The 27,735-nt window shown below is 39.9% G+C and overlaps 1 protein-coding gene across 5 annotated transcripts in view; it reads left to right on the top strand.

Moving 5' to 3' along the window:
* Positions 1–27,735, top strand: part of Bre1 (E3 ubiquitin-protein ligase Bre1) — a 136,057-nt gene that overhangs the window by 62,810 nt on the left and 45,512 nt on the right. For 3 of the 5 annotated variants that reach the window (XM_076198036.1, XM_076198037.1, XM_076198035.1), the window contains exons 13-14: positions 12,449–12,587; positions 15,637–15,681. In XM_076198036.1, coding sequence (XP_076054151.1) covers positions 12,449–12,587; positions 15,637–15,681 — 184 coding nt within the window. The remainder of the gene's footprint in view (positions 1–12,448; positions 12,588–15,636; positions 15,682–27,735) is intronic. The other 2 variants (XM_076198039.1, XM_076198038.1) reach the window with 1 other exon arrangement.

Below are 27,735 nucleotides of genomic sequence, written 5' to 3'. Positions count from 1 at the left end.
CACATACCCATTCCTTAACCTCTCCCCTATTTCTCCTACCCACATTCTTCCATGCTTCACATTATCATCCATACACAGCCATTCTCCACTTGCTCCTATCTTCTGCTTCATTCCTCAACAGACATCCCCCTCTTGCTCAATGCCCATTTACTCCATCTCATCCTTGGTCGCCCTCTCATGATCACTCCATCCACCTCAGGCTTCCACACTTCTTTTACTAATCTTTATTCACTCATTCTCTCCATGTGTCCAAACCATTCCAATACTGTTTCATCTTCCCCATCTCCTTTTCCACGCCAGCTCTCCTCACCACCTCATTCCTCATTTTATCCAACCTTGTAACCACAACCGTACTTCTTGCATATTTCATCTCAAACATGTTTAAACTCTTCCTCTCTTAAGTTCCATGTCTCTGCCCCATACAATGCTGTTGGTAGAATCACCCCTTCATACAATCTGCTCTTAGCATCCATTCCCAAATGACTATTTCTCATAACACTTTTTAATCCCCCAAGGCACTTGCTTCTCTCAATCTACAAATTACCTCCACCTCCACTCCTTCCTTTCCTGCCACATGTCACTTCAAGTACCTAAAGCTATCCACTTCCTCCAGTCTCTTTCCTTTAAGACTCGCTTCCAAATTGCTGCCATCCTCTCCCCTTGTACATCTCATCACCTTTTACCCACATTTACTTTCAACTTTCTCTTCTCGCCCACCTTCCCAAACTCCATCACTAACTTCCTTAGTTCCCCTTCTGATCCTGCTAGAAGTGCAGTGTCATCAGTAAATAACAGCTGGTTTACTTCCCGCTTCTCCATATTTTCTTTACCTATCTCCATTCCCTAGCCCATAACCTTTGCATTTACCTCCCACATCACCCCATTCATGTATATATTGAACAGCCATGGTGACATGACACATCCCTGGCACAGTCCTACCTTCATTTCAAACCACTCAGTCTCTTCATTTCTAATTCTAACACAGACTCTAGTATATACATATACCAAAGGCTTTTTCCCACTTACAAGGGAGGTAGCCAAAAAAGAAAGGCATAAAAACCACTCCCACCCATTCCATCCCCTACATACTCCACTCCCCTCTACCCTCCTCCCTTCCTCTTATCATGGCACCTCCTGGATGAAGGGTCATCCCTGCATCTTGCCCGCTGCCTTGCTTCAGAAGCAGTGTCACAAGACACAGCACATCCACAGCAAGGTCGCTTCATTAAATCAGCGACCCCCCCTCTCCGTCTCCTCATACATAAAAGGAGAAGACTGGGAGAAATCTTGGTGCCTCCTGGATGACAGGTCATTCCTGGATCTTGTCCACTGCCCTGGGTCAGAAGCAGTGTCACAAGACACAGCACATCCACAGCAAAGCCGCTTCCTTAAATCGGTGACCCCCTCCTCACCATCCCCTCATGCATAAAAGGAGAAGACTGGGAGAAATCCCTTTGGGCTTTGTCAATTTATTTCTCACACATACTCCCTCACTCCCCCATCCCCCACCCACTCCCCCACATACATCACAGCATCATCCATACACAACCATTCTCCATTCAGCCATATTTTCTGTCCTCTCCCATCCTTCCTCAACAAACATTCCCCTCTTTCCCAATACCCCTTTTAGCTCATTCATCCATCTCATCCTAGGTTGCCCCCCCATGTTCACTCCTTCCACCTCTGCTTTCCACACCTCTTACTATTCTTTCTTCACTCATTCTTTCCATGTGTCTAAACCATCTAAATACTCTTTCATAATCCCTATCTCTCAACTCTCTTTCCACCCTGGCTCACCTCCTTACCTCCTCATTTCTCATTCTATCCAGCCTAGTAACCCCTTTCTCAGGCACCTCATCACAAACACATTCAAACTCCTCTTCCTCTCTTATGTTCCATGTTTCTGCTCCATACAGTGCTGTCAGTACAATCACTCCTTCATACAATCTGCTCTTAGCATCCATTCCCAAATGTCTATTCTTATTACACATTTTAATCCCCCAAGTCATTTACTTGCTTATCTCAGTCTACATTCTACTTCTCCCTCCACTCTTTCTTTACCTGCCACATTCGCACCCAAGTACCTAAAACTATGAACTTCCTCCAGTCTCTCTCCCTTAATACTCACTTCCAGTCTGCTGCCACTTTCTCCCCTTGTACATCTCATTACATTACTTTTACCCACATTTATCTTCAACTTCATTCTTTCGCACACTTTCCCAGACTCTGTCACTAACTTCCTCAATCCATCCTTTGATCCTGTTACAAGCCCAGTGTTGTCAGTAAACAACAAATGGCTTATCTCCCACTTTTCTCCATTTTCTTTAATCATCTCCAATCCCCTAACTACCCTTGCATTTACCTCTCGCACCACCCCATCCATGTATACATTGAACAGCCCAGGCGACATAACACATCCCTGATGAAGTCCCATCTTTACCTCAAACCACTCACTCTCCATTTCTAATCCTAGCACAAGCTCTACTACTCGTGTAAAAACACTTGACTGCTTAAATGGTTTCCTCCTATCCCATATATCTGCAATACCTCCCACAGTGCCTTCCTGTCTACCCTGTCATAAGCCTTTTCCAGATCCATAAAAGCCCAAAAAGCATCCTTACATTTTCCTAAAGCTTTCTCTTATAGTCTTACCACAAAAATCTGATCTATGCAACCCCTACCTGTCCTAAACCCACACTGTTCCTCTCCTAATCCTCTCAATCAAGACCCTCCCATAAGCCTTCCCAACTACACTTGCTAATCCCTCTAAAACTACTACACTCACACTTCAACAAAAATAAAAAATAAATTGTAGGAATTAGATTTTTTTAATTTGTCAAAAAAAAAATGGGATTCAGGAGCCCTAAAAAAACTTTTCAGGGAAAAAAAATCCTTCAAAGGCAAAAAAAAAAGAAAAACTAATTATTATAAAATGAGATATATGAACAAAGTTTCTATGATAAAATTTTCAAGTCAATTAAGTGAAAATTTTATTTTGTGAGGTAAATTTTATATATATATATTATATATATATATATATATATATATATATATATATATATATATATATATATATATATATATATTTGGCTGCTACTATTCACCCAAATTTTATGAAATTTACACCAACAAACAACATATTAAAATTTCAAAGCAATTGGAGGAGCCAGAAGCGAGATATGAGGCCAAGGAGTTTTCAGGGGGTATGCCCCCCCCCCCCTTAAAACAGGGGCGGTGGTGGATGAAGGGATGACCTGGCATCCATGAGGAGCTGAGTTGGGAGCAGTGGTGGAAGGGATGAAATGGGTGGGAATAGGTGTCCCTGACGACTTGGCCACCACCCTTATAAGGGGTATATAGACATATATATATTGTGTGTGTATATATATATATATATATATATATATATATATATTTATATATATATATATATGTAGGCCTACATATAAATACATATATGTACATACATACATTTGTCTACATATACTTATAAGGAAGGTAGCCAAGTCAAAGGCACATACCTACTCCCACCCATTCTACTCATATCCACCACCCTGTATCCCACCCACTGCCCTGAGTATGTGAGGATACCAGTGTCAGTCCCCTGATTATATATATTTTGTCGTTGTAGCTGAGTGACTCCCATATCCTGTGAAAAGGCTTGATCGTGGTTCTGTTGTTCCAAACATTCTGGGTGAAAAAGAATAAGTATAACAGCTGTAACTTTATATTTTATAATGCTCATATTGTAATGCATCATTGTCAGGCAGCTAATGTGTGCACAAATATTTGACTCATACTGAAGTGGTTAATCAGCTACCCCCCTCCATCCCCTTGTGCAGAAAAAGAGAAGAGGGGGAGAAAGCCCTATAGCTGCATCAAATTATCATTTACACATATGCACCCCCCTACCACCCCATTCCCTGCCCTTCCCATCCTTGCTTAACAGTATCATCTATACACATTCACTTTCCACTCATCCCTATCTCTTGCCTTCTCATCCACCCATTTCAACCTCAGTTGTCCCCTCAAGTTCACTCCCTCCACCTCAGCCTTCCACACCTCTTACTCTTTTACACATATAAATGTGGAGGAGTGCCTGTATAGTTTCACTTTACAAGGAGAAATGGGGACAAGTGAGTGTGTAGTAGTTTTAGAGGTTTGTTGAGTGTAGTTGGGAAGGCTTATGGGAAGATTTTAATTGAGAGGACTAGGAGAAGACCGGAGGGATTAATTGGCGAAGAACAATGCAGGATTTAGGAAAGGTAGGGGTTACATGGATTTTTGTGGTAAGGCAGATATGTTGAGAAAGCTTTTCAAATGGTAAGGATGTGTTTTGAGCATTTATGAATTTAGAAAAGATTTATGACAGTAGACAGGAAGCCACTGAGAGGTTTTGAAGATATATTTGATTGGGGGAAAGCTATTAAGGGTAGTTGGGTCCTGTCTCCAATTTTCTAACACTTCTTCCCCCTTACAAGGGAGGTAGCCAAAGTCATAGGCATAAATGTACTCCCACTGATTTTATCCCCACATACTCCACTCCCATTCACCACCCCTCCCTCTCTCTTTCCTTGGCTCCTGGATGGCAGGTCGTCTCTGCATTATGCCCACTGCCCGGAGTCAGAAGCAATGTAGCAAGACACAATACATCCACAGCAAGGCTGCTTCATTTAATTGGCAACCCCTCCTCTCTGTCCCCTGTTACGAATTTTGCTCACACTTCTGACTTGTAACATATAGTAAGAAAAAGAATGACGGAATGAATGAGTTCCCAAAACCCTATGTCTTTAGGGTGGCTCACTTAGAGGTCGCCACTCGATTTTGCGTTATCATGAAAATCAAGAAAAATGAAATGCACAGATAACATTTAACACTATTCTCTCCCTTTTTTAGACACTATGCATGAAGAGTGTAATGAGGAATAGACATTTGGGAATGGATGCTAAGAGGAGACTGTATGAAGGAGTGATTGTGCCAACAGCACTGTATGGGGCAGAAACGTGGAACATAAGAGAGGAAGGGAGAAGGAGTTTGAATGTGTTTGAGATGAGGTGTCTGAGAAGTATGATGGGGGTTACTAGGCTAGATAGAGTGAGAAATGAGGAGGTGAGGAGGAGAACAGGGGTGGAAAAGGAGCTGGGAGATAGGGTTGATGAAAGAATATTAGGATGGTTTGGACACATGGAAAGAATGAGTGAAGAAAGACTAGTAAAAGAGGTATGGAAGGCAGATGTGGTGGGAGTGAACATGAGGGGACGTCCTAGGATGAGGTGGATGGATGGGGTGAAGGGGGCTTTGGGGAAGAGGGAAATGTCTGTTGAGGAAGGACGGGAGAGGACAGAAGACAGGGGTGAATGGAGAATGGTTGTATATGGATGATGTTGTGATTGCATGAGGTGGAATGGGCAGGGGGACGGGGGGTGAGGTAGTATGTGTGAGCAAAATTTGACGCAGCCCGAAGGGATTTCTCCCCGTCTTCTCCTTTTATGCATGGACAAGGTGCAGGGATGACCCATCATCCAGGAGGTGCTAAGATAAGAGGGAGGGTGGAGGGGTGTGGAGTGTATTCAGGGATGGAATGGGTGGAAATGATTTTATGCCTTTTCCTTTTTGGCTACCTCCCTTGTAAGGGGGAAAAAGCCTTGGTATATGTATGTATGTATGCATGACACTCATCCAACCCAGGTGCCTTACCTACTCTCATCATTTTAATGACTGCCTTCACATCATCTTCCCTTATTTCTCCTTCATTTTCCTCACTCATCATTTTCTTGGTGCTTCTCACTGCAGTTACCATACCCTTCCTATCCTTCATATTTAGCAACTCCCTAAACTCCACCCATCTTCCTTTTACTGCTGTCTCTTCCATTATTATCTCTCCATCTGCACCTTTTACCTTTTCTTCTCTACTTGATTTGCCTCCTCTTCCTCTCTTAATTTCCTTCCAAAACATTTTTATTATTTTCAAAATTTTCTGTCATACTCTTACCCTGTTTCACATCTCTCCTCATTGCCTCCTTTATCTTACGCTTTACTTCTCTTTTCATTGTGCCTCTCGTGATTCTCTTGTCTAATTTTGCACCCAATCTGTGAATACTTGTTTCTTCTCTTCTACAACCTTCTTAGCTTCATCATCCCACCATTCACTACCCTTCTATTTCCTCCCATCTTGTTCCACACACCATCTTTGCACACCTTGTGATGCCCTCCTTGAACCATCCCTATTCCTCCTCCACTCCTAGTTCTACTCTATCCTTCACTCCCTCCCACTCTTCTCTCAGCTCTTTGTACTTTTTTTTTTCCTAAAATACCTAGACTTAAATTCATGTATGGTTCCAACTTAATCTATATGATTCCCAATTATCATATTTAGATTTGAACTCTTTATTGTTTGAGCTTGGGCTGTATCACCTAAGCTATTCCTTATATTTATACATCTATATGGAAAATGTATTTCTTCATATCCTTTTGACATGTGGTCTTTCTTAATTTACTTCCATGACTTCTTAAATCCCACCCATCTTTAATCAGGATATCTTCCATTAATGCTGTCTGTCCCCTTTAGTGACCTGAACACTAATCATATCACCTCTTTCTCTTCCGTCTTTCAAAGTTGGCAGACCCAGTACCTTTAATCTTTCCTCATATGGTTTATCTGCCAGGCTAGGGATTAGTTTGGTTGGTGCCCTTTGTATTTCTCAATCATGCTTATAGCCTTCACTCTGTGTGGGGACCATACTAGATGGCCTTTGCTGCCATTGCCCATTTCCAGTACTTTCCTCTTTTTTTTTTTTTTTTTTTTTTAAGTATTGAACCTCATTTTCCATTCTTGGCTCTGTGCAAAAATAATATCTAGATCCTTTTGCAATATTCTACAGACCACCTCATTTTTCATTCTTCTCATGATTTTTGCATCATTTGCAAACATGTTGGCATAGCTTGTTGTTCCTTCATCATGCCATTAACGTAGACAAGAAACGTTATTAGTCCAAGCATTGAACATTGTGGAACTACTCATTATTGCTCTTCAGCTTGACATCTTGTCCTTTACTACTGTTCTCGTGCATTTTTCCTTCAAAAAGTCTTTAATCCATGCTAATAGTTTGCCTCTCAGTCCTCCAATGTGCTCCAATTACCACATATATTGACTGTAAGTTACTTTATCAAATGCCTTCTCTAGGCCCAGGTACACACAGTGCACCCATCCCTCTCTCTTGGAGCACATCAATCACTCTTAAGTAAAAGCTTAAAAGGTTCAACACACAGGACCTTCCTGATCTGAAGTCAAACAGACTGTCAGAATGTTCATCCTCTCAAGATATTTGGTCCATCAGTCTTTCACCCTTTCACATAATTTCACTATTGTGCTGGTTAGTGATCCTGGCATATAATTTGTGGTGTATCCTTGTTTCAAACTTTGTGAACTGGCACCCTGTTTGCCCTTTTCCATTCAAGTGGCACAGTGCCTTCTTTCAATGAACATGTAATAAGACTGGATCTTGTCTGCTAATTGTTCCCTACATTCTTTAAGTGTCCAGTTTGAGATACTTTCAGGCCCTGAGGCATTTGTCACAACCGATGATCCCAGGAGATTAAGCACTTCCCTCACTGCCACATTATATCAGCTAAATCTGGATTTTTGCTCCCCTCTCTTTTCTCCAAAAAGTTGTGCTTATTGTGAAGACCAGTTGGAAACCATTCATTATTTCTGCTTGAGCTGAGACCTATTCAAAGACCACCATCTAATATTGATGATGATATGGTTTACGTCACAAACTCTTCCCTATCGGAAGGCTAGGACGGTGCCCCTCACAGAGGGCTTTGTAGCGTGGAATTTGATAAACCATGCCCTTGGTTCAACTTTGCTGGTGGCAGGATTCGATCCGCCATCCCCTCGACCTTCACCGCAAGTAACGACGTCCTAACCCACTCAGCCAGCGAGCTTCCTTATTAATATATGAACTTGGTGATTTCTTCCCTATGTCTCAATTTACCATTTATGAACCTGTAAAACAGTTTTGGTTCATCTTTGCATTTTTCCACTACATCTCTTTCAAAATTGCTTTCTTCCTGCAAAATCTGGTATAATCATTCCTAGCTTCTTTGTAAGCTTCTTTTGATTTATTGCTACTTTTTTCTCCATTTTTCCCAAGCCACATCTCTGGCTTTTTTCACAATCTCACACTTTTTGTTAAACCAATCCAGTTTTTGCTTCTTCCTTTTTCTAGTCATTGGCACATGTTTGTTCACTCCTAGGTTGTAAATGTCAAGAAAGATTTACAATTTCCTCCCTATTCCTGTGGTATTCATGAATTCCTCCCAGTTTGTTTCTTCAAAGAATTTTTTCAACCTTTAGTAATTACTTTCCTATAAGTGAGTTTCCCTTGCCTGTGTGACTCATTCCTTGGCTCTGTTTCCCCATCCTCCAGCTGAAATTCAATTGTAACATGGTCATTTTTTCCTATTGGGAATAGGTAGTTTAAGGAGCTGATGATGTCTGGTTAGTAACAGATCTAATCTTGTGGGAGTGTCATTTCCTCTTACTTGGGTCACTTCCTTTACCCACTGGGTCATTGTATTCTCCATTGATATACTCAACAATGTATTTCCCCCGGAATCTGCTTTGCCACTTGTTTCCCATTCCTTCCAGTTTGTCACAACAATTAAAATCTCCAATAAGAACTACATTACTACTTTGTTCTATGTTTTTCTTTAGGGAAAGAGTTGTATACCTTTAACATTTCTTGATATTCAGTTTCATCCCAAGCTCTTGTCTTAGGGGGAACATGTGCCACCATGAAGTCTCTTTTATTGTGTCCTTTAGTACTGATTTTAAGGTGAATTGATTCAGCCCTGCCTTCGCTCAGATTTGCTTCTTCCACCTTTATGTCTCTTCTCACCTTAAACATTACTCTTTCACACTTTTTATCTTTTCTGTTCTTCTCCAGGGGGTGTATCTGTTGTTCCCCAACTGTATATCAATTTTTTTGGGGGGGAGTTTAGTCTATACCAGACACAATATATCAGGCTCATTTATCCTTTAGTAGTCATTTATCTCCAACCTAGTTGATAGTAAACCATCAACATTAGCAAATGCTATTCTAAGTTTCCATGTAGTGCTTACTTTGCAATACTGCCTTCTTGTTTTGTTTGAAACCATTTACTCACCCTCTGACAATTCTCCAAAGAAAAAAGAAAATGCTCTTTTTCTTCGGTCCTCCTACCATTCTTGGTTTTGGCTTCCGCTAAGAGCTTTCATGTCTGCTCGTTCCTCTTCGTTGGCATCTTTCCCAATCCAAATTTTTTTAACCCTGTGCTAACTTCCAAGACTTGCTGATTACTTCTTTGGCCATGACTTGCGACTTGAACTTTAATTTCATTGGATATGTACAGTTTCTCTTATATTTGCCTAACCTATTAATGCTATCAATCTGGTGGTTGGTTACATCCAACCCCATCCCCAGAGCTGTTCATGTAATTTCCCTAATAATTTGCAAAATACAACTAGGTAAATATTAGGTAAATACTTGCACCTCATGACACCTACATAAGCATCATCGTACTGAAGTGGTGTTAACTCTTAAGAAGAATACTGATCACTTTTAAACTATGTTGTTCCTTCTTTCATCCCTACTTAAATCTCTCCTTTATCACTGCATTGGCACAATATTGTCCCCAAGGATAGAAGTGGAGGTTATTGTAAATGAGATTGAAATTCCTCCTCCCCTCCCCCTTCCCCTACTACTACCATCATCACCATCACAACCATCACCACCACCACCACAATCACCACTACTACTACCACCAAGACTACAACTCCCCCACCCAGTCCCCCCTTTCCTTCCTCACCTCTATTTCCTTCTTTTCTCTTTTTCAATCACCCTTTTCTTCCTCTTCTTCCCTATCTTCCTTTTCATTTTCTTTTCACTCTTCATTTTAGTCTTCCTCTTTTACTTCCTCTTCCTTATCTTCCTCTTTTTCTTCCTCTTCCCATCTTCCTCTCACTCCCTCTCCCCTCTTTAAGCTTTCCTTTTTTATTCCCTTCTGTCTCTCACCATTCTTCCTTCCCTTTCTCTTTCTCCCATTCCTTTTCTTTTTACTCCATTTCCTCCTCCTTCCCCTTTCCTTCCCTTCATCCTTTCCATTCTCTTCCTTTTCGTACATTTCCAATCCTCCTTCCCTGCTTCTTCACCTCTTTCTTCCCATTTTCTACTCTTCTTCATCACTTCTCGCCCATAGCTCTTCCTCCTCCTTACTTCTACTGCTTACCATCCTCTTCCTAACTCTCTTCCATGCTTCCCCTCCTTTCCTAACTCCTGCTCCTCTTCTAGATCTTCCTCCTCTTATTCCTCCTCTTTTATAAGTACTGATCACTTAGAATTTCTGTTTTACAAAGGATTACAAAGGCGGAGCATGCCGACAGGAGACCTTTTGATCCATATCTAGGTCGGAGGCGAAAAAAAAAATCATATTAATAATAAAACAATAAATAAAAATTATAATAATGTAAATAACAAATAAAATACATAAATAAATGCATAGGTATAGTTAAATAATAAACAAACAGGTAAATAGTAAATAATAATAAATTGACAACTAATAATAAATGAAAATCAGACAGAAAAATGATAACAAAACAAAAGCAAATAATATAAGATAAATTATAATCATTACAGCATCTTACTTAGGTATTTATCTAACTGATTCTTAAAGCTTCGAACTGAACTACATTGCACTACCTGTGCAGGAAGTTTATTCCATTCATTAACTACACGGTTGGCAAAGTTGTTTCTACCTACTTCCAAATTGAATCTATTTCCGGATAGTTTGAGACCATTGTTTCTTGTCTGATTCTCATTCAATGTGAAAATTTTGTCACTTTTGATGTCAATTCCCTTTAAAATCTTAAAGACCTGTATCAAGTCACCTCTGAGTCTACGCTTTTTTAGGGAAAACAGATTCATGTGTTTTAGTCGATTTTCGTATGATTTATTTTTGATATTTGGAATCAGTTTTGTGGCTCGCCGTTGTACTTTTTCCAGTCTGTCAATGTCTTTAATGAGATTCGGTGACCATACAGAAACAGCATATTCCAAATGTGGACGAACTAACGATTTATATAGCTTGTTAATGAGTGATGGACTTTTGAAATCAAAAGATCGTGCAATCAGTCCCAGAATCTTATTTGCTTTCTCAGAGGCTGAAATACACTGCTTGGATGATTTGAGGTCGTTACTGATAATTACGCCGAGATCTTTTTCACTATCCACTTTTGTTAACGAATTACCAAATAACTTGTAATCGTACTTACTGTTATTTTTACCTATGTGCATTACCTTGCATTTACTTGTGTTAAATTTCATTAGCCATTTTTCAGACCATTGCTGTAATTGATCTAAATCTTCTTGAATATCTAATTGGTTTGAGTGATCATTTGCCACTCCGCACAGTTTTGTATCATCAGCAAATTTGGAAACAGTAGATTTTAGTCCATGGTCTATATCATTTATATATACTATGAATAGAAGTGGCCCAAGAACAGAACCCTTAGGAACTCCACTTGCAACACTTTTCCATCCAGAAGTTTTTCCATTTAAAACAACTCTCTGTTTTCGACCATTCAACCAATTACTAGTCCAACCTAATAGGCTACCACTTATTCCATGCAAAGCTAATTTAGTTAGTAGTCTTTCGTGTGGGACGGTATCAAAAGCTTTTGCAAAGTCTAGATATATTAAATCTATATTGTTTCTTTTGTCATAATTCGAGATAACTGTGTTGTAGAATTCGAGTAAGTTAGTCACGCAAGAACGTTCCTCCTTACTAGTTCTCTACATGAACTCATGACTTGAAGGGCTTACCGTCTTCAACATGGTCCTCAAATATAGAAGCACTATGTATCACTGACAGGGTACTCATCCTTACCTTCTTTTTTTTTTTTCTCTGCCTCATCCTTCCTACCTTCATTTCCTTCTCATTTTCCAGTTTTTCTCTTTTCCTCCCATTCATTTCCCTTTTCTACCTCCCCTCCACTCCCTGTCCACATTCTACCTCCACCTCCCTTGGTGAAGCAGCCTTGCTGTGGAAGTGCTGTGTCTTGCTACATTGTTTCTGACTCAGGGCAGTGGGTAATATGCAGGGATTACCCATCATCCAGGAGTAACCAAGAAAAGAGGGAGTGAGGGGTGGTGAATGGGAGTGGAGTATGTGGAGATGACATGGGTGGGAGTGAAATTATGCCTTTTGACTTTGGCTACCTCCCTTGTAAAGGGGGAAAAGCCCATGGTATATATGTATGTATGTATGTATATATATATATATATATATATATATATATATATATATATATATATATATATATATATATATATGTGTGTGTGTGTGTGTGTACTTCCCCTTCTCTCCCCTTCCTTCCCCTCGTCATTTTTATTTATTGCTGTTACAGGAAAGCCCTGATTGATTCACGGGAGCTTAAGTTACTGCTTGATATGTACCGTGGTTCTGGCAAGGAACAGCGTGACAAAGTGCAGCTGATGGCAGCTGAGAAGAAGGCCAGGCAGGAAGTGGAGGACCTCAAGGCTCAGGTGAGCTAAGGGTTTTGGAATTAGGCATTGGGAGGGAGCTATTCACTTGACCTACATCTCATTTATTCCAAAGTATAATAACTTTGAAGTATTATTTTGTATGTATCAGTGGTGCTCATGAAAAAGGTGAGGATTAGTTTAAGAATACTTTTATTTCCAGTATAAGGAAATATAGATAGTCATTATAATAGGTATTTAGGACTTGCTTCGTTCTAGGACGAGGTGAAAGTCAGAGGAAATAGGCAAATTTAGTAGGGCATTCATTAAATGGAAAGAGTTTGTACAAGTGAATAATTTGGTATACAAACCAGGGTTATTGTCAAGGGTGGGGGGAAATCCTAAGAAATGGGAAAGACCTTATCCTTTTCCTATTAGTATTGCCATAAAGGATAAAGGGTGTTACTACAGTATCTTTGAATGCTGCTAAAGTTTGTGTGCAGGATAACATGAGCACTGATGTGCATTTCTAGTCATTTCCAATTTAGGAATGGACTGCTGTCCATCCTTTCATGTGTACATTTGAGATAGTCATTGGCTAAGCAGCATTGATATGTGTGGATTAGGACAGAAGTGGAGGTAGTTTGAGCCCTGTCTATGTAGCAAGATCACGGCTGAAAGGGGGAGTTCTTGGCATTAAACTGAAACATTTGCATTGGATAGAATAGCCTGTTATGAGAACTTTAGGGATTGTACTGTATATTTTGGATACACTATGGTATTGACCATGCAGTCAGTACTTTTGGGACTGTTTTAGGGTGCCCCTGTGGACCAGAGCTACATGCATCATTTGTCTATGCTAGATTTTAAATTTTGCAGTGATAAAGGAATTATGATCATTTTATATTACCATTGCCGTTTTTAATCTATCCTTCAATCAATCAACCTGTTGCCGCAGGTCTCTCTTGTAGAAGACCCACAGCACCCAAGTAACTGGCATTGTAGGATAAGGTGTTCAATGTTTTTTGTGTGGTAGTTGCATCTATGGTAGTTTGGTTCTATGGCCAGGCCTATTCTGTTGATACTATTTTAATGCAAGCATGCCAATATAGTCCTTATTTCTCTTTAGAGGGATTCTTCTTCATCTTCTTCTTCTTCTCTATTGTGCAATATAGAACTGTCGCTCTGTATTGGTGTTCTCTTGGGGTGGTTTTCATGCAATATTTTGTTTTGTAAAGTTTGCAGAGTATTTATGTTTGTTATGCTGATTGTTAGGAACTATGCTGTGGAATGTGGAAACAGTCTAGGGTGGTTCTTAGAACTGTACAAAGACTAATTATAGTTGCTGTTGTCTGAAGCCTATGCTTGAAATGAATTTTGTTGTTGATTCACTATCAGATATTTGACATGTTGGTTGAATTGTCATAGGAGAAAAATACTGAGTCAAGGAACCCCCTTACTGTCCCATTTTGTCACTTGTTACATGTATGAGAAAGTGGTAGCAAAATTCTTTTCCCCTCCACTGCAGGGGGATGTGGAAGAACTAGTCATAGAAGTGGTAAAGGACAAGTTTAAGGGGATGTCATGAAGGACAGCATTAGCACTAAAGTATCATCATTCCTTTATAAGTAAAGATTTTAAACTTGAATATGACAAATTATGTGTGGCTCTACTCCTAAGGGGCACCTTAAAATGGACCCTAATTTATTGGTTGTATGTTCCCATGAAGTCAGTACCCTAGTATGGGTACACAAAGTGCAAGTACCAAATAATATAGAATGAGTGTCTTTCAAATAGCATACATTTCCTATGTCCTGATTAAGTAACTGTTGCCTCTAAGTTTCACTGAATAAAAACCCATGGCCCCATAGTGGTTGGGAACAGTCCTGGGAAGACACTTTGGATTATTGTATTGTTGTAGGGCTGTTTGTGTCATCAGTTGAAAGTGGTATGGGGAGGGGAGCAGTAGCTAGTTGTCTCCTGTCCATGTTTGAAATAAATACAGCTGAAGTTCATAGAAATCATGGGGTCAGTGCAGAAACACCACCTGATGGAGGTGAGGGGGTTGACAGATTTTGAAAACGGGTAGCCTTGCTGTCCATTTTGCAGGACCACCACATGCAGGTACCTGTCATTGTTCCCTTCTCTGTGTTAATTTTGTTATTATGTAGATGGCCAGAAAAATTCCCACAACAGTTTCAAGGCACTCATCTTGAAACTGTTGAATGTCTTGGTGATATTTAGTATTCAGGATCTATGTCAGGAGAGGGGTAGTTAAGTACTGTTAGCTAGACCAATATGGACTATGTTGGATATTTTTGAGAGAGCTAAAAGCTTCCTCAAGAATTATTCTAATGTCAGCAGTGTCATTTTAATATTTAGTGAATAAGAACTATTGTTCATATATATGCTAGTATTTTTGTTTTGTGTTCAGTATTCATACTGGATTTTCAAGGTTGAGTATGCAATCTTTAGATATTTTTGTATGCCTTTGTAAATTTTTGTATGCCTTTGTAAATTTTTGTATTCATGTATGATTACTATACACAAAATGTAGCTACATAAGGTAGGTACATGCATCTAAGACACTGTTAGTGATGAGGCTGCACAGCTTGGTTTCATTCATCTCACCTTCAGGTATTCTGTGTGTGTGTGTGTGTGTGCGTGTGCAACCCTTTTCTCTTCAGAGGTGTACCTTCCATAAGTTAAGTGTGATTATAGATGCTTAGAATGCACATACAACCTCACATATGTCATTTCTCACATACATTGGTACTTTATCTTGCCAACTTATGGAGTTGAATAGTGTGTGTATAGCATACATCCTGCTCATGCATCCAGCACCAGCAAGTTCCCCTGTGGTCCTGTCCTGCAGACATAGGGTGTACTTCATACCTTCAGCATACATTCTCTGCTTCAAGGTAGTCCCTCCCCTTCCTTTCAGGCTGGATATTGTGATCTTTCAAATCTCATGCCAGGTCCTCTGTTGCTGTAATCTTTCGTTTACCACATTCCCTTTTAATGTGTTCTTTACCTTTTGCCCCCATCCCCAACTTTATTTTTTTTTATTTGCCCTCATTCAAATGTTGCTGTAACAATTCCCTCCTCACAGCGAGTGAAGGCGTTGAGCACAGCATCCCCTCCACCTACCTTGAAGGTAAGATACTACATATACACAAACATGCCATTGTGTAACATATATACCCAAAGACAAAATGCTGTAACTGTATTGTTGCTTTGCCATAAAAAGAATGTTATGGATAAGTTTATAGGTGTGTGGAGTATTGACCCTTTACAGCATTTGTTTGCTTTATATGTTTTGTTCTCTTATATTTTAAACAATTTTGGGGTTATGAAGGGGAAGTGATGGAAGGGGATCATGATCAGTAGTTGGGAACCCCCTTGATTCATTAAGGGATCTGGTGAATTTGGCCCAGTGAATTCAGCCCACAGCCCTGGTGAAATCAGTCCCTGGTAATTAGGCCTAACTTCAATGAACTTTAGCTGTTTGGTTGAATAGTTCAGAAGGTAATGGAAGAAGACCCATTCGTTGATTTTCCTTTTTTATGAATCCTTTTGTATTCTGGAAATGCACAGTTCCACTCATGCCGTATTATAGTAGTGGCTGAAATCACTAGAAACAAAATCATGGTGTGGTATTGTTTGTTGGTTGGTGGAAACTGATGATTCAGTCTGTGTCAGAGAGAGTGACACTAATGATAATGTGATGAATTCATCAGTCAGACATTGACACTAAATACTTCAATGTACTGATGATGATGATGTGATATCATAATTCCTCCAAGGTGTCAGAGTGACATTTAGGCCTATTGATGATGATTTGATATAAGGAAACCAATGATTCAGTCAGGAAATCATTGTTTCCTGCACATTATGCAAACATGGGGGTCATAACTATTTGTAAACTGGTGTAAATGGTGAATGAATGCTTTGGTCTTCAGTATTTGAGCAGCCAAAATAAGACGGATAATTACAGCAGTCAGTTACATGGGTTTGGGGGCAATCAGTATCCTGGGGCTGAATTTACCAGGGCCATGGGCCAAAATCACACTAATCCTTCATTAACCTGCTCTACAGCAGAAAAAACCTCCTGACAAGGGCTAAAACAAAATCTAACAGGTATTCTACAATATTGAATGTATTAAGTTGATGTCCTGTGTCATTGCAGCCCTGATTTCTATGCACATCATGCTGCAAGATTAATAATTTGTATGTACATACCAAAGGGCCTTTTCACCCTTCCAAGGGCATAAGCCTACACCTACTCCATACCTATCCCACATACTATACAGGTTATACCTTATACCTGTATTTTTATGATGCATATTTGATTACTTCATGATCATTAAGGTCCTGTTATTGGCCAAATGTTCAATATAGGTATTGCTATACTTTTTTTTTTTTTTTTTTCTGAATTGATATTGTATGAATTTGTTAATTTGCTCTTAATAGTTTGGTTCAGTATTATGACATTGTAAATCTGGTCTGTCTATATATCTATATACCAAACTCTTTTTTCCCCTTACCAGGGAGGTAGCCAAGTCAAAAAATATATACCCACGCCTACCCATTTCATTCCTACCCATTCCATTCCCATCTACCCTTTTCTCATCATAGCTTAACATGGATGATGTCAGAAGCAATGCAGCAAGACACAGCACGTCCACAGCAAGGCTGCTTCACATGACTTCTTCAATATAAGTCAAATTGTCACATGCACATTAGGATACTTGATGTACAGATTTACCTAGTTGTATTAAACAATACTTGCAATATAAGATATAAAGTTACAGCTGTTCTCCTTCACTCAGAATGTTTATAACTACAGAAATGCAATCAAGCTTGGAAACAAAGAAGTCAAAAAAGTCAACTCAGAGAGGGACCTACGAGTAATCATCTCAAGTGACTTGACACCTGACAAACATATAAATAGATTATTTGGAGAGACTTACAACTTATTAAGATCAATGAAAGTGGCCTTTGACTACATAGATGAGGAGATGGTTAGAAAAATTATTGTTACACTGATAAGACCAAAATTAGAATATGCTGTATCAATGTAGGCACCTAGCACAAAAAAGAACATAAGAAAATTAGAAAGAATCCAAAGAGCAGCAACAAAAATGGTACCCACACTGTCAGATCTGACATATGAACAAAGATTGGAAAAATTACAGTGACTCAAGACACAGCACAATCACAGCAAGGCCACCTCGTTAAATCTGCCTCTAATCCCTTGAATCATCATATGTATGCACCATACTAACCACACTCAATAGGTTGATCCCTCTAAAATGCAGCACATACACAGTACAAGCCCACATTGAACACAATAAAATCACATTTAACCACCCCTTCCATCTCAACACCTTTTGGATAAAGGGTCATCCATGTTTTCAGTTGCACTGCTTAGATCAATGGCAGCACAACAAGGCACAGCTCTTTCATAGCAGGACCCAGCAGGTGGAATTGGGTGACCTCCACTGCATGATCATTAGGTAACCTCTCTCCAGAGTCACTCAAAATAATTTACGTAACAGATGGGAAGAACATACTTTTGGGCCATGTTATTCCATTCATCTATTCACAACTTTCCTCCATTTATTACTATCTTATGCATTATCACTTCCCTGCTTGACAAACATTCCATGTGCATTCAAAGTCCTCTACACCCCATTAGTTTAATTCATTCTTGGTACCCTTGAGCTTGCTTCATTCATTTTTGCTTTCAATTTTGGTTTTACTAGTCTTTCTTCATTATTTTCATATGCTCAAACCACACCACTGATCTACTATGTCTAACACACTTGAACATTTCAGTACATGTCCTCCACACTGCTTGTGTCAAAAGCAGTGCAGCCAGGCACAGCTCTTCCAGAACTGAGCTTGACAGCTAGAGCTGGTCCTCCACTGTTTTGCCAAATGGCAATACCTTTCCTCATTCATGATATCCCGCCATTCATTGTTTTACACACATTCCCCTGCCTTATAGACATTCCATTTTTATGTAAATCCCCCATCACTCCATCCATCCATCCTTCTCATTCTCAATCTTCCTCACAAACTTATTCATATGATATCCATATGTTCATCCATGTAATTTTATCCATATGATTTTTTGACTTTGGCTACCTCCCTTGTAAAGGGGAAAAAGCTGTTGGTATATGTATGAATGATTTCCATATATCACAACGGTCAGAGGGTTGTTCTATTAAAGTAAAATGAATTTAGATATGCTACTAAGTTAGAGATGGGCATAACTAAATGAATGTTTAAGTATTAGATCACGTGTCATTTATGTTACAATATGTGTTGTCACCAGTCGCCACTAAGGCTACCTCATTTGGGAAGTCCAGACGTATTTTGCAGTCTTTCATACTATGCATTTGTCAATAGCATTAAGAAAACGGGCTGCTTTATCTATACAGCAAGGGCTTCTTCCTCCCTGTAATGGAAGTAGCCAGTCAAGGCTTGCACCCACTCCCATCCACCACCCCTATTTCCCTCTTTATGCTGGTAGAATATATGATGCATGCTACCTCAGCCAGTTATGTGGCAGTCTTGTTAGTTGCATTGGTTTCTGCTATGCTTCACTTGTTCTTGTATTGCTTTCAGGTAATATATTGTTATTGCATACACTGTTTTCTGTGAGAATGTGCTTAACAATATTAACATGCTCAACAATATTAACAATGTTTTACCAAGCAGAGCTCATCGTATATAGAAAGTTGATGGTTTTTCATTATTATGCTTTTATATTTTGTAGTTATGCATGAGAAATCTGCTCCAGTCACATTTCTGTTTGGTAAAGTTGTTGAAGTAAGGAACAAGATTAATGTAGTACTCTGCACTTTGATCTGGTGTTTGATTGTCACCTAAGGTAGGTACAAAGATTTTAATTATCTGTTTAAAAAGTTGCTCATTTGCTCCTCAACATTTTAACAAAGTAAGTAAATGTAAATTATTGTGCTGTTTCTTCCATCCATTATATTATTCAATGTTAATTTCTCCTGACAGATTAAGTTTTCCCAGTTGTACATTACATATTGATGTATACATTATACTGTGTATAATTAAGACATTGATTCAAAATTTCCTAGCATTTTTTAAACAAGCTTACCAATAGTTTGCATACATAATGAATCCCATCAATAATTAATTCTTCACCCTCAAATCTCAGAAACTTGGAGAACCTCCCCTCTTCACATAGAGTACCAGTGATATATATATTTTGTTTTATTTATTTATATATATATATATATATATATATATATGATGTAAGCGGACTATATATATATATATTTTGTTTTTCAAATGATGAGGGTCATGTGGAATTAGTAGTTCATTAATAGTCATTATGATGACCATTTGCACACACCATGAATTATGACCAGTTTGATGCTTAAATATATATACATGATCCCTTTAATCTAGTAGCATACATTTTCTGGCTAATTTACAATTATTTTATTTATTGGATGGCTTGACTGGCCTGAGGGAGATCATCATGAAAGCCTCCTTTACTCCATGGCTGATCCCACAGCTGAACAAGCTCATCTTGTTATTGAGAACAAAATTTGTTTAGTATGCCATCATGTTGAAGGAGTTAACCTCTTAAATACAAGTCAAATATTTGTGCGCACATCAGGCTGCTTGATGTACAATGATGCATCACAATATGTGCATTACAAAATATAAAGTTACTGCTGTTATACTTATTCTCTTTCACTCAGAATAAATATAACATCACAGAAAATGTGATTAACCCTGTTTGCAGAATACAGGGGTCACTCAGCTATAACTACAAAATATAATCAGGAAGCCAATGCTGGCATCCTCGTATGCTCCACTTATGGCTCATGAGGCATACATAGGCATCGTCATATTCAAGAAGTTAAGAACCAAGTACTTCCTTACAATGACACAAATATTTATCCTTCACTTTTTTGTAATTGCTTCAAAAGTTCATGCAATAACCACTCATATTGAATACTTTTTAATGCCTTCATACTTCCTCTGGTGAGGTGAGGAACAGTGTGGATTTAGGACGGGTAGAGGTTGTGTAGATCAGATCTTTGTGGTAAGACAGATATGTGAGAAAGCTATGGGAAAGGGGAGGGATGTTTTTTGGGCTTTTATGGATCTGGAAAAGGCTTATGATAGGGTAGATAGAAAGGGACTGTGGGAGGTTATGCAGATATATGGGATAGGAGGAAAGCTTTTGGGAGCTGTCAAGAGTTTTTATGTGAGTGGTAGAGCATGTGTTAGGATTGGAAATGGAGAGGGAGAGTGGTTTGAAGTAAAGGTGGGACTTCGTCAAGGATGCGTTATGTCGCCCTGGCTGTTCAACTTATACATGGATGGGGTGGTGCGAGAGGTGAATGCTGGGGTAGTGAGTCAGGGATTGGAGATGGTTAAAGAAAATGGAGAAAAGTGGGAGGTGAGCCAGCTGTTGTTTGCGGACGACACTGCGCTTGTGGCAGGGTCAGAGGAGGGATTGAGGAAGCTGGTGGCAGAGTTTGGGAGAGTATGTGATAGAAGAAAGCTAAAGATAAATGTGGGTGAAAGTAAGGTGATGAGATGTACAAGGGGTGAAAGTGGCAGTAGACTGGAAGTGAACATTAAGGGAGAGCGACTTGAGGAAGTGGATAGTTTTAGATACTTGGGTGCAAGTGTAGCAGGAAAAGGTGGAGTGAAGGTGGAGGTAGAATGTAGACTGAGAGAAGCGAGTAAATGCCTTGGTGGTTTAAAGAGTGTAATGAGAAATAGACATTTGGGAATGGATGCGAAGAGGAGACTGTATGAAGGAGTGATTGTGCCAACAGCACTGTATGGGGCAGAAACGTGGAACATAAGAGAAGAAGAGAGAAGGAGTTTGAATGTGTTTGAGATGAGGTGTCTGAGAAGTGTGGTGGGAGTTGCTAGGCTGGATGGAGTGAGAAATGAGGAGGTGAGGAGGAGAACAGGGGTGAAAAAGGATTTGGGAGATAGGGTTGATGAAAGAATATTAGGATGGTTTGGTTACATGGAAAGAATGAGTGAAGAAAGACTAGTAAAAGAGGTATGGAAGGCAGATGTGGAGGGAGTGAACATGAGGGGACGTCCTAGGATGAGGTGGATGGATGGGGTGAAGGGGGCTTTGGGGAAGAGGGGAATGTCTGTTGAGGAAGGAAGGGAGAGGACGGAAGACAGAGGTGAGTGGAGAATGGTTGTATATGGATGATGTTGTGACTGCATGAGGAGAAATTGGCGGGGGGGTGGGGTAGTATGTGTGAGTAAATTTTGACGCAGCCCGAAGGGATTTCTCCCCGTCCTCTCCTTATATGCAAAGGGGGACGGAGAGGGGGGGTCGCCGATTAAATGAAGCGGCCTTGCTGTGGATGTACTGTGTCTTGCGACACTGCTTCTGACCCAGGGCGGTGGGCAGGGTGCAGGGATGACCCGTCATCCAGGAGGTGCTCAGATGAGAGGAAGGGTGGGAGGGGTGTGGAGTGTATTTAGGGATGAAATGGGTGGGAGTGTTTTTATGCCTTTCCCTTTTTTGGCTACCTCCCTTGGAAGGGGGAAAAAGCCTTGGTATATGTATGTGTATGTACTTCCTCTGTTCATATATTTGTAATATGCTCCACAAAGTTTCATTACCAACCCAATCATATGCCTTCTTGAAGTCCCTAAAAGCTCAAAAATATACTTCTAACAAAATATTTCTCACATTCCTGTCATCCACAAAAACTAGATCTACACACATTTCCTCTCTTGCATCACACTGGTTTTCCCCTATCACTCCCTCTGTCTCCCTTCTGTGCCTCTCAATAGACACATGCCTAACCTTACTAACCACACTTAGCAGATTGACCCTTCTAAGACTACTGTATTCAAACTTCACACTTTTCTTTGTATAGTGGTAATATACATGCTTTCCTCCAGTCTACAGGGATACCTGTGGACCCATTGAACAATCTCATCAGCCACTCCACAGCTAATACAATACCTTTTATCAGGTGTTGCCTGTGGTTTTTGGGGTTGCAGATTTTCAACCGGTGAAACTCAAGGCAACAATTAAATTCCTTAGAACACATTTGCATCCAGAACTCGTTGAGTCACCTTTCGGAAACCACTGCATTTTATATTAATGATCTTTCAAATATCCTCCCACAAACCATCCTGACCCCATATATGCATGTCGTATCTTTTCTATACTGTAATTCTTGCCACATCATAGTAATCTATTACCACCATTCACTGGCTCATCTACTCATTTAGATCCCCCAACACTACTACATTTACATTCTTTCCATAATACCCTGGACCCTTGTTTAACTCATTCCAAAACACTTCTCCATGAAATTAACCCCTTCCATACGGTGCCGCACACGTAGGCGTCATGGGGAGCGAGTGTATTCGCGAGGCTGCCATATCGGCGTCTTGATTATATTTATTGTAGTCGCCCCTCCATAATGACATTCTTTCTAATTCTTTTGTAATCGCATTTTCTATGGTTATCAAAATTCACGGGTGAAGAGAGAACGATCGATATAAGCGGTGACTATATTTTATGATGCGAGTATTATTACGACACGTCGTACGGCTGGCATTGGTTGCTGCCACCGAGATCTAAGTCCATGACGCCTACGTGTGCGGCACCGTATGGAAGGGGTTAAGGTTGCCAGACAAGTGAGATCCAAACCAAAGGGCTTCTTTCATCTCTACAGAACAAAATATATGGAAAGGATAGGCCCAGTTAAAAAAGACGAGGATGTCTTGATAGATTTTAGAGGGGAAAATGAGCAAGGTGTTTAATAAATATTTTCTCACAGTATTTACAAAGGATAGACTAGATAGAGGTTAGTAGGAAGAGTTAAGGATGTACATGTACTATTGGGAGAGAGTGGGGAAATATCAGACAAATTTTTGGTTAAAGGTAAGTTGAGAGTGGAGGATAGGTGGAGAAAGGGGAAAAGGACAGAATGTCAACTGCTTAAATGAGAATGAAAAGGAGAATGAGTACAAGAAGAAGCTGTGAGAGGAGTGGGAGGGAATAAAGGATGGAGTAGAACTAGGCGTGAGGAAGGAATGGGGATGTTTTAAGGAGGGAGTCACAAGGTGTGGAAAGATGGTGTGTGGAACAAGGAGGATGGGAGGAAATAGAAGGAAGAGTAGTGAATGGTGGGATGAGGAAGCAAAGAAAGTTGTAGAGGAGAAGCGAGGTTTCACAGATTGGTTACAAAATAGGATGAAAGAATCGTATGAGAGATACAAAGAAAAGAAAAGTAAGGCCTAAAGAAGGCAAAGAGGAGAGCAGATGTGAAATGGGGTAAGAGTACGACAGAAAATTTTGAAAGTAATAAAAAGATGTTTTGGAAAGAAATTAAGAGAGGAAAAGGAGGCGAATCAAGTAGAGAAGAAAAGGTAAAAGGTGCAAATGAAAAGATGGCAATAAGAGGAAGATGGGCAGAGTATTTTAGGGAGTTGCTGAATGTGAAGGAGGATAGGGAGGGAAAGGTAGTTGCAGTGGGAAGCACTAAGAAAATGATAGTGATGAGTGAGGAAAATGGAGATGAAGTAAAAGCAGTTGTTAAGATGATGAGAGTAGGTAAAGCACCTGGGTTAGATGGGTGTCATGCAGAATCTCAAACAAAAAAAATGATGTACAGTGATGGTGGACTGGCTGGTGAAGTTATTTAATGTTTGTTGGAGAGAAGGTAGAGTGCCTGAGGGCTGGAGGAGTGCCTGTACTCATATAGTTCCACTTTACAAGGGAAAAAGGGACAAGTGTGAGCATAGTAGTTTCAGGGGGATCAGTTTGTTAAGTGTAGTTGGGAAGGCTTATGGGAGGTTCCTGATTGAGAGGATTAGGAGAGGAACTGAGGGAGTAATTGGTGAGGAACAGTGGGTTTAGGACAGGTAGGGGTTGCATGGGTCAGAATTTTGTGGTAAGACAGATATATGAGAAAACTTTAGGAAAAGATAAGGATGTTTTTTGGGCCTTTATGTATTTGAAAAAGGCTTATGATAGGGTAGACAGGAAGGCATTGTGTGAGGTATTGCAGATATATGAGAAAGGAGGAAAGTTGTTAGGAGCAGTCAAGAGTTTTTACGAGAGTATTAGAGCTTGTGTTAGAATCAGAAATGGAGAGAGTGAGTGGTTTGAGGTAAAGGTGGAACTTCACCAGGGATGTGTTATGTTGCCTTGGCTGTTCAATTTATATATGGATGTGGTGGTGCAATAGGTAAATGTGGGTTGGGGATTGGAGACTGTTAAAAGAAATGGAGAAAAGTAGGAGATAAGCCAGTTGGTTTTTGGTGACACAGCTTGTAGCAGGATCAGAGGAGGGATTGAGGAAGTTAGTGACAGAGTTTGTGCAAGTGTGCAAAAGAAGGAAGTTAAAGATAAATGTGGGTAAAAGTAAGGTGATGAGATTTGCAAGGGGAGAAAGTGGCAGCAGACTGGAGGAAGTGGATAGTTTTAGATAATTGTGTGTGAATGTGGCAGTAAAGAGAGGAGTGGAGGTAGAATGTAGATTGAGAGAAATTAATTCCTTGGGGGATTAAAAGATGTAATGAAAAATAAACATTTGGGAATGGATGCTAAGAGGAGATTGTATGAAGAAGTGATTGTGCTGACAGCACTGTATGAGGCAGAAATGTGGAACATAAGAGAGGAGGAGTTTGAATGTGTTTGAGATGAGATGCCTTAGAAGTATGATGGGGGTTACTAGACTGGATAGAGTGAGAAATGAGGAGGTGAAGAGGAGAACAGGGGTGGAAAGGGAGTTGGGAGATAGGGTTGATGAAAGAGTATTGGGATGGTTTGGACACATGGAAAGAATGAGTGAAGAAAGATTAGTAAAAGAGGTGTAGAAGACAGAGGTGGAAGGTTTGACCAAAGATGAGATGGATGGATGGGGTAAAAGGGACTTCGGGAAAGGGGAATTAAGGAAGGATGGGAGAAGACAGAAGGTAGAGGTGAATGGAGAATGTGTATGAATGATGCTGTGATGCCTGAAAGGGAGTGGGTGGGGGATGGGGGTGAGGAAGGGTGTGGAAAAATAATTTGATGCAGCCCAAAGGGATATATATATCTCTCTCTCTCTCTCTCTCTCTCTCTCCCTCCTGCATGAAGGATGGAGAGGGGGATTTCGCCAATTTAATGAAGCACAACACTGCTTCTGACCCAGTGCAGTGGGCAAGATGCAGAGATGACTTGTCATCCAGGAGGAGGTGAATGGGAGTGGAGTATGTGAGAATGGAATGTGTGGGAGTGGTTACCTCCCTTGTTAGAGGGAAAGAACCCTTGATGCATTATGTAGGTTGGGTATGTTTCCTGACTGCAACCCGATCTTCAGTGGGGATGAGGAAAGTAGACTATCATCAGCATCCATAAGGAAGTAGTCAAACAGATTGATAAACTTGAGCTACTAAATCCTTTGGTCCAGATGAAATTTTTTCTAGTGCTTAAAGGATGTAAATTTGAAATCTGTGACCAGTTAATGGAAATATTTAATAACTTCGAAGACACTGGATTCCTGCCTATTTCTTGGGGGCAGGCAAAGCTCCTGTTTTCAGAAAGGGTGACAAGTCGTCTATGCACACCCACAGGCAAATCAGTTATAGGTAAAATGCTAGAATCAAGAGATCACATCGAGAGACATAATTTGATTCATGACTCACAGCATGGGTTCATCAAGGGTAAGTCATGTGTAAGTAATTAAATCTTTATCATTTAACACTAATGTCGGCAAAGCATCAGATAACAGTGATAGTTACAGTGTTATTTACCTTGACTTTAGCAACGCGTTTAACAAGGTAACCCACAAATGACTACCAAATAAGGTCAAAGTCCATGGCATAGGAGGAAAAGTGTTTGAATGGATTAGAGCATTAATGGTGTCAAATATAAATGGGACTGTTACTAGTAGAGTTCCCCAGGGCTGGGTTTTGGGTCCCTTATTATTCATTATGTATGTAAATGACTTGGACAATAGGATTAGTAGTAATTTTAGTTTGCTGATGACACTAAAATAGGACATCAAATTAGGTCAGGAGAAGATGCTTGGATACTGCAGGAAGATTTTAAATTGTTCACATGGTTAGTGAAATGCCAAATGGACTTTGATATCTCAAAGTGTAGTGTGTAAAACATAGGTTTACACAACCCAGAAAGGAGATGTAGCTTAGATAACACCTTTTAAGATGAAATTGAGTGTGAGCGAGACTTGGGAGTGCTAGTGAGTCCTGAACTTAAATCCAGGAAACAGTGCATTAGTGTCAGGAATAGAGGTTAACAGAGCATTAGGTTTCACTGTTAGGATGGTTATGAATAAAAGTACAGAGGTAGTTATCAAACTATCTGGCATTAAACCCATCCTTGACTATGCAGTACAGTTTTGGTCTCCATCCTACAGAATGGATATAAATTCACTAGAATTAGTACAGAGAAGAATGACCAAAATGGTACATAGACTCTGAAATTTACCTTATAAGGAGAGGCTTAGGTACCTTAATTTACACTCTAGAAAGATGCAGAGTATGGGGTGATCTAATAGAGGTATTCAAGTGGGTTCAGGGCTTTAACAAGGGTGATGCAAACAAGGTCATCATATAAGACAACAGAGCAAGACTTCTAGTAATGGATTTAAATTTAACAAATTTAGATTTGAGAAGGAAATAGGCAAGAACTGGCTTACCAATAGTGGTCAACTTATGGAATCGACATTGTAACCATATAATGAGCACTGAAATTATCAGTTGTTTTAAGAGGTTAGCTTTATGGATGGGAGATGATAGGTGATAATGGATATGGAACTGCCTAGTGTAAGCCTTATGGTTTCTTGCAGTCTCCTTTCTTATTGTCTTATGTTTCTTGTAATTAGGGCCATATGTGCTCTCTTACTTTCCAGTCTATTGTCATTTGTGCCCATTCCTTTGACTTTTTCATTTAACCTAAACATTTCTTCACTAACCGATAGTGCCACTCCTTTCCAAACTCACCTTCTCGCCACTATTGAAACCCTGTGTACCGCATTCCCAAATGAGTACAGTACATCTGCCTAGTATTACATTTTTGTTTCTTTGCTTGTTCCATTTTTGATTTTTTGAAGTCAAAGGATTTGCACTGCTTGTCTTGCATATCTTTGCTATCTTTACTACTGGATCTTGTATACAGGTTTTCAGTTGTGACATTACATTG

Source organism: Oratosquilla oratoria, chromosome 14, assembly GCF_046742065.1.
Source record: "Oratosquilla oratoria isolate Oo_2021 chromosome 14, ASM4674206v1, whole genome shotgun sequence".
NCBI classification, from domain to species: Eukaryota; Metazoa; Arthropoda; class Malacostraca; order Stomatopoda; family Squillidae; genus Oratosquilla; species Oratosquilla oratoria.
This window is presented reverse-complemented; position numbering and strand designations above follow the sequence as displayed.